This window comes from Strigops habroptila, chromosome 2 (assembly GCF_004027225.2).
Source record: "Strigops habroptila isolate Jane chromosome 2, bStrHab1.2.pri, whole genome shotgun sequence".
Lineage (NCBI taxonomy): Eukaryota > Metazoa > Chordata > Aves > Psittaciformes > Psittacidae > Strigops > Strigops habroptila.
The window spans coordinates 92,035,254-92,048,132 of record NC_044278.2 but is presented as its reverse complement, the minus strand read 5'-3'; the positions used below and the strand labels follow the sequence as shown (position 1 = coordinate 92,048,132).

The window sequence follows — 12,879 nt, the reverse complement described above, 5'->3', positions numbered from 1 at the left end:
ACAAAAAATAAGAAAAAAAGTTAGAAGCTAGATTTAGGATGTTAATTGTTATTTTATTTTGAAACAATTCTGCAATTCTTATACAATTTTTTCTGATTTATGCAACTTTTATAATAGCACTTAAGTAAATTGTAAACGCTTCTAGTGTTTATTTCCCCCAAAGATATGGTCAAATCTGTCTTCCCTTAAGAATGAGATCATCCTAAGGATTTGTGTGGGTTGCTGGTAACACTTAGCACAAGTTAGTATTCCATATGAGGGGGTTGTAATAATCTCTGCAGAGCCAGAGAGTTAACTAGTTCACCAAAAGCAAAATACACTATTTTGTGTTACAGTAAAACGCCATTTGACATTTGTCTCTTTTCTTCCGTCACCACTTGTGCCACCACTAGAGATCTTCCTTTCCTGCCATGTTCTGTTCACTTTATTTTTTTTCCTGGATTGGCTGCTAAGTGCAAATTTATGATCTGTAAAGCATCCTGTAGTGCTCTCTCTACCTTTACCTTACTGTTGGCCTATGCTGTCCTTAGATCCACCCATTTTCTCAGCTTTCTGTTACTTTAAAGAGGTCACAGTTTGACAAATCCTTCCTCTTTTCTCCTTGGGTTTATTCCTTAGAACATTTTTCCATGAGCTATTCCTGACTAGTAAGTGACTTAATTATTCTGACTAACCTGTGACAAGCCTTCATATACGCTAGGATTTGGTTTACATGTTTTACGAATTCTTCTACATCTGCAGCTGTTTAGGCTTAAAACCGAAATTATAACTGGTAACAGAGTTAGGCTGTTACATACAGTCTGAGCATGTAGTACCTAAATAATCTGTGTTCCAAGAAACAAAATTGTTGGTTTATTGTTATTTTATGATCCATTATTTGTTTCTCTGCCCAGCATAGAAATGGGTAGATAGGCAGGATGACAACAGAAGCTTTGGGTTTATGTCCATGGTAGGATTTCTAAAGTAATAGATCAATGCTGCTGCTTATTTTAGTGGTTTAAAAAATCACGTTGCAAGTGAATTCTATGAATATAACTATTTTGGGGAGTGTTGTGTGTGCTTGTGACAGCCCACATTTGTGGGATTAAATAAAATGAAGGTGGTCTCAGCTTTGTAGCTTTTGCCCTCCTGGATTAAAGTTCAGATGAAATAGCTAAACATTAAAAATCTCTCTTCCCACCCTGTGTTTTATTCCTGTGCATGGGAAACACTGGAATAAATCAATCATTGAGTTTAAAGCTAATCAAGAAATTCTTAGTTATTAGGGACAGAAATCCTGCTGACAGCAGTTTCAAATAAAGGAAATGTGCATGTTATGCTGTCAGTTTAAGACCGTAATTGGAAGCTGGCCATTTAATAGTTTGCTGCAAACAGTACTGTGTTTGATTTCCTGTACCCATGGAGCTTATCAGAATATTGTTGGCTTTTTACAAGGTGTTACAAAATTAAAGATAGAACTAAGGTGGATGTTTGGAACAGTGTGTCAGGTTAGCTTAAGCAAACAGTTTTGTTATACAGCATGGCTGTAAAAGGTAGAGATTTTTGTTGCATCAAATCTCACATGCAATGCAAAGGTTACCAACCTTACCTAGTGACCAGCATGTGGATCTTGGGCAGCATAAGTGAGGCTCTCCTGATGGGTTTTGTCATGCGAATAGTCCATCATTTTGTTGACACAGACTAATCCAAATTTTGAAATACAGGAGGAAAGGGATGGCATAGCCTGCTTGCTCTAAGACTGAATTGCACATCCCATTGCCCATGAAACTATGGGAGTCATTACCTACTTCTAGATTATTCCTTAGCTCATTGATCCCTCTGTACCCCTAAGTAAATGGGGTTGGTTTTACAGATCTTGACAATTGTTTTGACAAATATTTCATACAATGAGGAGGGTTTGTCCCTAGGTTATGAACGTTGTGATGATGTCTGTTGATGGATCTTTCTGAATGGCAACTGGGTTTTATTTATGTGTGCATTCAGTGGTGGCTGAAATAGATGAAAATAGTAAAGAATAAGGAATATTCAGATTACAGATTTTAATTAAAAATGTTTTAAATTTGAAGGAAAAGATCATTTGAGCAATTCAAACACAAATAGAATAAAAAAAAGAAATACTATGCTATTAAAGCCTCCGTCCCATCTAAGAGCTAAAACTTTCCATAATATAGAATGTAACAAGTGCTAGTAAAAATTATTCCATCTGGTATGGTTGAGATACAACTAAAACTAATGGATTTTCAGAATTCCACGAGTATTTGTAGGTTTTTTTTTTTTCTTTTTTCTTGGTGATATGTGGAGAAGAGCAACTAAACCATTAATGATTTGACTGTGATGATGCAAATTCCTGTTTCTTTGTTCTGAGGAGATTTGACTGTCATATAAAAGACAATTTAAGCATGTTTTACTAAAATAATAGTAACAGTAGTAATGTGCCTACATGAAATAAAGATAGATAGAGGATCGCTTTTCAGTGTTTTCATTTCCAGGGTTTATTAGAAATTGAGAACTACCATGAAAGCCCTGACAGAGACAGGGTCACTTTTGACCACTAAGCTGGCACAGAGTTGTTCTCAGTTCAAATTCTTCAAGAATTCTTTAAAAAAAAAAAAAAGAGATATTTTTTCCTCTTAGAAAAAGAGGCCCTTCAGGTTTTCATTTATTATTTCTTCATTTTATTGAAACTTAAATCTCTGTGTATTTTTAATTGTCTGTTTTTCAGGGATACCACTGTACAAAGCCTTACGCTACAACCTTCTGTCAAAGATGGTCTTATTATATATGAAGATTCACCACTGGTCAGTAGTAACATTTGGATTGTATATTTGGAAATAAATTTATTTATTTATTTATTTAAAACAAGTAGTTAAACATGCTGGCTTTTCAGATAAGAAAATTCTTTGTGATTTGATTACTTTCACGGCATAGTCAGTGAGTGTGATAACGTTTCATTAACTTTTACTTTCATAGAATGATAGAATGGTAAGGACCTTAAAGAACATCTAGTTCCAACCCCCTGCCACAGGCAGAGGCACCTTCCACTAGACCAGGTTGCTCAAAGCCCCATCCAGCCTGGCTTTGAACACTGCCAAGGATGGGACAGCCACAACTTCTCTGGGCAACCTGTGCCAGTGTCTCACTACCCTCACAGGGAAGAATTTTTTCCTAATGTCTGATCTAAATCACATAAACTATAATCACAATACTTTGGTCACATTTGCCACATTTGCTGTGTTAAATGTGAATAAGATGATAGTCCTGGGCATCTGCATGTACAAGACATGTATGGAAAATATTTTAGTATTAATCTGCCACATTCTAACTGGTAGAATGATATTTTCCTCCTTCTCTTTTGTAGCATCTCACACCTAGCTGCTAAGTTGGACTTTAAACAGCTGTTGCAGCCGTCCTTTAGTTCTTTCAGCTACATGTTGACAGTCTAGATGCAAACTGCTTGCACTGTTCTGTCAGCATTCCGGTTCATTCTTGGTCAGGCTACTCACTTTCCTCCCTAGCACAGCCCTTTCCATCCCTATCCTGAAGATACAGAAACACCCACCTTTCTTGTCTCACCTGCTCCTCTTCTCTCTGCTAGAGTTTGGTCATAGCTTGTCCTGGTTCTGAGTCCCTGTCTCGTCTCAGTACCATCAAGATGTTGCTTCTGAGAAATCATTAATGCAGATTCTTGCAGGGTTATTTTGTGATATTTTAATTCTTTTCTAGGTAAGAGCAGTGAAGTTTGGACATATTTTGGTAATTGATGAGGCAGACAAAGCACCAACAAATGTTACCTGCATCTTAAAAACTTTAGTAGAAAGTGGGGAAATGGTTTTGTCAGATGGAAGGCGAATTGTTGCCAGTAAGTACATAGGAAGTGTTTTGGTTATTTACAGTAAAATAACATGTTGCCAGTTTTCAGCAATTACATTATTAAATACAGAGACTCAGAAGAATCCAAGTGGAAAAAGTACTTGATGCTAAAAGGTTAACAATTAAAGAATTTACAGCAGTTAAAGAATTTACAGCAATTTCCTTTACTACTTTTGCAATAGCCACAAATATTTTCTTAAATTGGCATTCTTGTGAATAAAATCCCAACAAACGGTAACTTGACATCTCTGCTTCTCATTCACCCTAAGAAATAAAGATCAAATCGACCAAATTATAATCTCGGTTATGCCTGTCTGGACAGTTGGGGGTATAATTTGGTCAGATCTAGAGTTGAAGATATATCTAAGTTTGAATTGTTAAGGTCTTCATCTAATCAAATATTGCATATGCTTGTATTATTTAAATATATCCTGCAGGCTGAGAATATCTTGAAATTTAATGGAATTTAGTTAATGTGAACTGCTGGAACTAAATATTTTTCAAAGAAGGACCATGTTTGAAATGTCCTCTTAACATTAGTAGACACTGTAATTTACATAATGAGCTTCTTTTTAACAGTATTGGGAATAATGTTTAAGTATGAGTGGAGCAATAATTTGGCACTCGCATGGCACAATACTTGAGGTTTGCTCATCATGTAGTTGGGCATTTTATAAAATATCTTGCTAGCCAGTCTCAGTTAGTACTGTAGTTTTTTAGAGAAGGTTAAAGGATTCCCAAATGCCATGTGCCACTGGAAACATGCTGCAATGGAACAAGTGGGGCCGGTCTGGCTCAATTTGGAGAAACAGATTCTTCACATGTCTCTGGCTTCTCAAAGATCTTTGTAGTAAACAGGAGGAACTTCGGTCCTGTGTTCCCAGATCAGATAATGTCAGACCTATATAAAACCACATTTTATTCACCATTGGCTTCAGCATTTTGGTGAAATGAAATATAAACAGGACAGGTAATCCCCACCCTGAGAAGAGTGGATGCATTTTAATGTTGTTTTGTGGTGGATTTTTTTTTCTTAATGAAATACTTTAGTTAAATATTCATGAAACAAATTATGAAACTTTAAAATGAAAGCTAGAACATACTGTTGAATGACATGCTAAGAAGCTGTTGACCCTTTTTTAGTAACTGCTTTGAGAATGTAATTAGATTAGCAGAATTCTTTCATAATTCATTATCACAAAGCTTAAATATGCAATTAATAAATTTTATTTATTTTCCAGATAATGCTCATGTAGAGGGGAGAGAAAATGTCATAGTTATTCATCCTGATTTTAGAATGATAGTTCTAGCAAATAGACCAGGATTTCCTTTCTTGGGGAATGACTTTTTTGGCACATTAGGTAAGTGACTCATATTAAATGGTGATCTTTAATAGAATTGATTAATAGAATAACTGTCTTTATCCATTAGATTTCATAAGGAGAAGGGGTCCTTATGCATATTCATACATTGTTTCACATAAGACACTTGAGGTGAGGTTCAGCTTGAAGACTACTATGTAAATGTACATATCTTAAGAAAAGTGCCTGAACTTGCCCTGAAATGAACAGGCACATACGTGGTCATCTGTGTTACAACTGTTTTGTTTTATGGGATCTGGTCAAACAAAGCAGACAGACAAGGTTACAAAAGAAATCTTTGCAAATGAATGTATATTGTTTACAAATATAGCAAAAACATGAGTTGTAAGCAGCCTGATACCTGACATCAGTGGTTAACACAGCTTTTTCCCCCATATCAAACAAGCCAGGTGCTATCCTCTTCAGTACAAGACATGGGAGCCTGATGGATGATTCTTTTCTCTCAGCAGTGGAGGCTTCTGTCTTTTTTGTGTTAACACTATGCTACCAGCTTCTTAATCCTTATTAGCGCCTCCATGCGCATGACCATGTGTGGTAGGCTAGCAGGTACTCAGCATTGTCTTGAGCCATTGCTTTTCCATTTAAGGTGCCATATGAAAATGAAAGGGGCTGTTGTGATGCTGTCTCTTTATAATTACTGAAATGGATGCTTTTATTCTTTTTAGGGGACATTTTTAGTTGCCATGCTGTTGATAATCCCAAACCAGAGTCTGAACTGGCTATGCTTAGACAATATGGTCCTGATGTTCCAGAGCCAATTCTTCAGAAACTGGTGGCTGCTTTTGGAGAACTCAGGAGCTTGGCTGACCAAGGAATTATTAACTATCCCTATTCAACTAGAGAAGTTGTGAATATTGTAAAACATTTACAGGTATGGTACATCAGATTTCATTATAAACTTGAGTTCATCACTACTGAGTTTTTAATGCTTGGAGGTTTTAGAAAGAAGATGTTATGCATTTTTATTTCATTGTTATGAAAAGTGTTGCATTTTGAAGGAATCATATTCAGATGTTCAGATTGTCTGAGGGTAAGGATCACAGATGTACACGGGCAGATATTTTTTCTGTATATTTATAGATATTGAACCTCCCCCCTGAGAGTCTGTTTTTCTACTGTGTGAGAAAATACCACGTTCATACATGTGAATACAGTATGCAATGTTCATACTAGCCTTCATTGTAAAATTCCATATTCAGCATACAATACTTCCAGAACAGTGCAACTGTTCACTTTATGCTGCTATAAAATTTTTGGTTTTAATAATTTCCTAGGGGAAAACAAGTTCCTGTTGCATAGCAATAATACATCACTGATGGATTTTTTTCTAAGGAAAATGTTAGATGGATAAAAACTTAACGAACAGGTACTTAGAATCCGTGATTGCTTCCTACACACATTTTAACTGTAAAATCGTGAATTCTGATTTAATGATGATCCTTTTTTGAAGATTGCAGTAGAGCCTGACTTCTATCTTTATAAATTGAAGGATACTTTTTGCCTGAAGTACTTGAAATATAAAGTATCTTAATACTCTTTGAGATAGCAGTGGTTTTATTTTGTCACATTTATAATCATAAAATCAGTAATTTGTTAATTTATACACTATTTCTTGAATTACTGAATCCTAGATTGAAGAAAAGTTTAGTGGAAATATTAATGTAATTACTACAATTAGAGTATAATTTCTCACAAATTATTTGACCTACTATTCCCATGTATAACACTGCATAGTATAACACAGTTGCATAATGGTTTTGTGTTTGTGCTCATGAACATACCCACATACATTCATCCATATACAGCATCCACATACATATATTTAGATCCTGCAGCTTAGAATGACTACTTTCAAAAATCTTCAGTTCATCCAAATTTCTGGGGAAGATAGATTTTGTGCTCTGTGGTTTCTAGGTTGCAATGAGGTCTTGAGACAAAGTAAATTGGTGATACTATGATACCAAGAATGTTATCTTTACAACTTTGTACGAACGGTTAACAAAATTCAGACCTAAAAGCTGAAGAATCCATCCATATAAACACATAAGCAAAGTAGTTTATTAGGATCCATTACCAGGTGATGGGTATTTGTTTACCAAACTGGTAGAACATGTACGTGCTAATCTCTAAACACAGTTATGTTTGAAATGAAAGTGGAAAAATTGCAGACTTGAGGAACAGTTGCTGTGCAGCTGAAAAGCTGGTGGTTTAGAGGTTTTATTAAATTAACATTTTCCTGTCTTCATACTCTTTGACTAGTCCTACCTTCCTTCTAGCATCTTTCCTTCATCTTTATCCACGTAATCTGAAGTTGCACTGTCTTCTGTCACTAACTGGTATGGAAACACAGGACTTCATTATTTTTATTTTTTTTTTATTTGACTGTGAACAACATCTAAGTAAGATTGGAAGAGCTGCATTGCCAATTATCTTAAGGGCACTTACTCTGTGCTTCTGTCTCCTTCACTTAACCAGATTAGTACGGTCTTTTCAACCAGGACATTGGGCACAGATCAGTGGGCAAGTTTTCCTGTCTGCTAAGTTTTCACCTCTTTCAAAGTCAAGAGTAAATACCCAAATAAATCTTCAACATGCAGCTTTGATTTCTTCTGTAACATTTGTTTTCAACATCCCAGTCTCTTTGAAAGGAAGCAACATTTTGTTTACTGTGACTTGTTTTCAATCTGAATAAGAAAAAGGCTGGGAGTAGCCAAATGTAAACAATGAATATAAACATAATGGTTATTCCAAAGTAAGAAGCTTTTAGGTCTTCAGGTAGCGAAGAAAGAGGAAGGAGGGAAATGAGTCAATAAAATTGCTGGTCCTTAGGAAGGAAGGAGGGAAGTTAGTCATGTTGTTAAACAATTTCCCTTACAGCAGTTCCACAGCCCCACTCTCTTTGTACTATTGTGTTGATTTCTTCCACATAATTTTGGAATTTTTTGCTTCTGTAAAAAAGGGTTGGATGTTTTGGAAAAGAAAAAATAGGCTGTTGATTACTGTTATCTGAGAGCGCATCAAGGCTAGTCAGTTAAAAACCATTCTGATTACATCAACATATTATTAGCCTAATCTCTGTACTCCAATTAATTGTTGTCATCAAAGTATAGGATTGTGTCTACAGTGTAGTTACAAAAGCATCTTCCCATAAAGATTATGCAAGTAGGGAACTTGTAGCAATTAGTTGTAGCTTAGACACTGCATTCAGAGCTAGGTTGCCTCTATACTTTTTCTTAAAGAAAGGGGTTTCTGGTGAATCTTGAGATACCAAGTTAGTTTGAAGGCCTGAAACTGTAGGCATAGGGGAAGTTGTCTAATGCAGGCACCTAAATTGGTTGCTGCTACTATTTGTCCCCACAAATTGTATAGGGAATTTGGGTCTTGTAGCTCTAGATTGCAGGTGACCTGAATATAGCCTTTTTGTCTTGCTTGCCTGCAGTTTTCAGAGTGTGTCAAATGTCAGAAGTATTTACACTAATAGTGGCTTATGGCAAGCTGAGAAGCTCTTGCTCCACTGAGTTACCATATGCTTCCCATAACTACTAATGTATGCTAAGACTGCTTCTCTGCAATCTAATATGCTAGTTTTCATAAGACCTTTTGTGTGTTATTCTGCAGAGTCAAGATTCACCCGATGTCTCTAGTGGATGTTAATCAGGCAAGCCACATTAGTCCAGATAAAATGGAAATAGCTTTTTTTATAATTCTATTGAGTTTGGGAAAGCTGAGATTTTTCTGATAGGCCTTCTTTCTTATTTTTATCTGAGATTGCTTTCTAATATAGTTTAACACTATACAGTATAACACTGTGTAATGCTATACTATACTATAGTATAGCACTAGTATAACAGTTTCCAAGCAGTAAATGTCTAAGGTACCTTCTGGCCCTGAAGTCTACTTATCGTCAGGCTTTTAGGCCTGTTCGGTAAGCTTTTGTGTGTAGACAGTACTTTTTTCCATTCAGCCTAACCTCAAAGGAAACTAGGCTTTTCAAATCAGAGTTTGTAGCCCTTTCTGACCTTGCTGCCAAATGCACATCAGTAATAACCATTTACCTTTTTGGCCAACCACAGTGAATCTCAGTTACCAGTTTTCAAAGAGAATTAGGTTTCTGCCGGCTTATTCAAAATCAGTGGCTATGTGACAGAGAGAAGCAAATTAAAATTAGTGTCCCTGTGAATGAAAAGGCAGGGGGAGAATTCAGCTGTTTTGCTTGGCAGTAGATATGCCCACTAAAGACATGAGCGCTGGTTAATCAATTAGTGTGCCTGTCACTCAGAGTGAGGCATAGACGTGGTGCATCTTGCTTTGCTGACAGGACAACTAAGGACGCACAGAGAAAGCTGGCAATATTCAGTGAAAAGGCATTGGGGATAGAGGGGGTAGCCAAGGGCATGGAGGAATGAGCAGGTAAGGAGATATCTGTTAGTGTCATGGTGGCAGGGTGGGCATTTGGGGTGGTGCTGGCAGGATGGGAAACATGCGGGCATCTGAAGACACTAAAATATGGACTGGTAGTGAGAACATGAGGCAGAAGTCTAAAACAAAAATCTGGACTCATTACGGACTGGATGCTAGATAATTTGTCACTATTTTCAATGTAGTGGTAGAAGCACAGTAGACATCAATGTATATAGCATATTTTAATTAAGATTATGTATTTGTACCGGGAGCTACTATTTTGCTGACACCTTTTAAGCAGACTGTAGTGAAGCATGTACTCCTGGAATGGTAGATTCATAAAAATATGGATTTTTCACCAAGGTAAATTCTGTCACAACTCTGTATCAAATAAAGCATAAAATATATATATAAAAATACAAAATTGTTAAAAGCAAAGCCTATGTTACCTACTGTTTTAAGGAATAGCCAAGAATCTAAGCTGTGAAAATATTCTAAGGTACTCTAGGGTGTTACTTGTAAGGGGAAGAATCAATGAATGAGAACCAGACAGACTGATGAGAGATCAATGTTTTCTCCAGTAATCTGGTTTTAAAAATCAATAGAAACCAAATGATTTTTTTTTTTAAATGTTCAGCTCAAACATTCAAGCTTTATTCTCTGTGTGTTCTTTAAGTGAACTGTCATGGCCTTTCTTCAGTAAGCAGTTGTCCAGGCAGTTATTAAAAAGTTGTTGGATTTGTTCTGATTGAAACAAGAGAGTTGTGATTTTTTTAATAACTCAGGTAGAGGGCTTTTTGACAAGTGTCTTGTGTTCAGAACATGTTTTATTGACAGCAGCTATCAGTTGTACCTGAAGAAATAATTTTTTTCTGATGTCCTACTGATAAAAGAGACATAGAATTATTGAGGCAATTCAGTCAGAACAGTATCAATGTCAGAAGTTACACAGTGATTCAGAAAACTTGGAGACTACTAGCGAAAACCAGATAATATTTGAAGCACTTGATGGAACTTTCTGCAGTATCTCATGCAGGGCAGGTAAAAGAGTAGGTCATGAGTGAACAAGACAGCTTGGTGCCAGTTTGTTGGTTGTGCTTTACAGTGAGAAGGGAAGAAAATGCAGTATTCATCATCATAAATGTTCTAAATAATAGGGTTGGGTTATACAGAGTATGCACAATTCTGAACATATTTTGTTCTTGTTATCAAAAAGAAGACATACTTGAAAACAAACCAGGATACAGTCCTGCACACTGAGTACTAAGTAGCTTTACCATAATTTTTTTTTTTAATTTACATTACATGTGAAATATTTAGAGAGTCGTTAGTTAGAATAGGTGTTGGGAGAAATTTTATGTTTTAGTACCTGTTTCATTCACTAAGGAATGGACATGATAACCAGGATGGCACAGGCAGTAGGACAGCTTCTTATTTTGCCACACTAACTTGTATTTTGCTAAACTATAATAGTGCAGAATTTCCAATAGGTGCTTCAGGGGCAGGTTTAAAAAGCAGGATATAGTTTAGCTTGCTTTTATACCAACACTAGTACTGAAATATTCTGTGGCATGGACACCACAGATTAAAAAAAAAAGGTTTGTACAAGCCTGTTCCTAGCAGTGGTAGGATACCCACAGTAACTAGCTAATTTTAGTATTACTTGTGTCATGGATATTTTATTGCAGAGATTAGATATTTATTAAGCTGGGAAAATACTAAATTCCTGGCTAAGGCTGATGTTTGATTAGGAGTACAGGTCAAAACATTTATGAAAATTTTCAGGTTTATTCTATTTATTTTTTACTCAGGACTCAAACATCTTTACTTTTAATACATTTATTAATTTAGCTAGATAATACAATTTATCATATTGTGCCAAGTTTGTTTTCAAGGGTTTTGTACAAGCCTTGCTTACTAATGGAGAAAAAATTAAGACACCAACTCCTTAAAATACTACTTCACATGTTTATCTTCATCACTGTAAATGTGCCATACTGAGGTGGGGGCATCCAGGTCCTTTTCTCAAAGATTTAGTATTTGAATGAAAGGCATATGAGGACAAAGTGAGAAGTTTAAAATAGAGATTCTCACTCCCATGTCTTGCCAAAAAAAAAAAAAAAGGTAAAATAAAGCAGTTAGGTGGTAAAGTTCTAGGATATATAGTAATGTGGTGATTTTTTTTTTTTAATTCTTTTGATTTGATTTATTCCATTTACATCTGTGGCGGGTTGACCCTGGCTGAACACCAGGTGCCCACTCAAAGGCGCTCTATCGCTCCACTTCTCAGCTGGACAGAGGAGAGAAAGTATAATGAAAGGCTCATAGGCAAGGAGAGCTCGCTCATCAGTTAATGTCACAGGCAAAACAGACTGGACTTGGGCATATTAGTTTAATTTATTACCCATGAAATCAGAGTAGGATAATGAGAAATGAAACCAAATCTTCGAAACACCTTCTCCCCACCCCTCCCTTCTTCCCTGGCTTAACTTTACTCACAAATTCTTTATCTCCTCCCTGCCAGCAGCACTGGGGAATGGAGAATGGGGGTTGTGGTCAGTTCATCACACGTTTTCTCTTCCTCTTCAGGGGGAGGACTCCTCACACTCTTACCCTGCTCCAGTGTGGGGTTCCTCCCACAGGCTACAGTCCTCCATGAACTGCTCCAACATGAGTCCTTCTCATGGGGTGCAGTCCTTCAGCAACAGGCTGCTCCAGCATGGGTCCCTTCTATGGGTGCAGTCCTTCAGGAACAGACTGGTCCAGTGTGGGTCCCCTGTGGGGTCACAAGTCCTGCAGCAAATCTGTTTCAGTGTGGGCTCCTCTCTCCATGGGGCCACAGGTCCTGCCAGGAGCCTGCTTCAGCAAGGCTTCCCACGGGGTCACAGCCTCCTTCAGGCACACCCCTGCTCTGGAGTGGTGTCCTCCATGGGCTGCAGGTGGATATCTGCTCCACCATGGACCTCCAAGGGCTGCAGGGAAATCATTCCTCACCATAGTCTGCACCACAGGCTGCAGTGGAATCTCTGCTCCTGTGCCTGGACCACCTCCTCCCCTCCTTCTGCACTGACCTTGGTGTCTGCAGGGATGTTTCTATCACATGTTCTCAGTCCTCTCGCAAACCCAATACACCATCTTACAAAAGTAAGATGATTTTTCAGATGTTTTATTGAAGAGTATCTGTGAAAAGGTTCAGTGACTTAGCTGTGTCAGCATGTTCAATTTA

At 37.1% G+C, this 12,879-nt stretch overlaps 1 protein-coding gene across 4 annotated transcripts in view; it reads left to right on the top strand.

Moving 5' to 3' along the window:
- Window positions 1-12,879, top strand: part of VWA8 (von Willebrand factor A domain containing 8) — a 173,664-nt gene that overhangs the window by 93,381 nt on the left and 67,404 nt on the right. For all 4 annotated transcript variants that reach the window (XM_030475494.1, XM_030475503.1, XM_030475521.1 and 1 more), the window contains 4 exons: window positions 2,723-2,798; window positions 3,724-3,859; window positions 5,112-5,231; window positions 5,918-6,123. In XM_030475494.1, coding sequence (XP_030331354.1) covers window positions 2,723-2,798; window positions 3,724-3,859; window positions 5,112-5,231; window positions 5,918-6,123 — 538 coding nt within the window. The remainder of the gene's footprint in view (window positions 1-2,722; window positions 2,799-3,723; window positions 3,860-5,111; window positions 5,232-5,917; window positions 6,124-12,879) is intronic.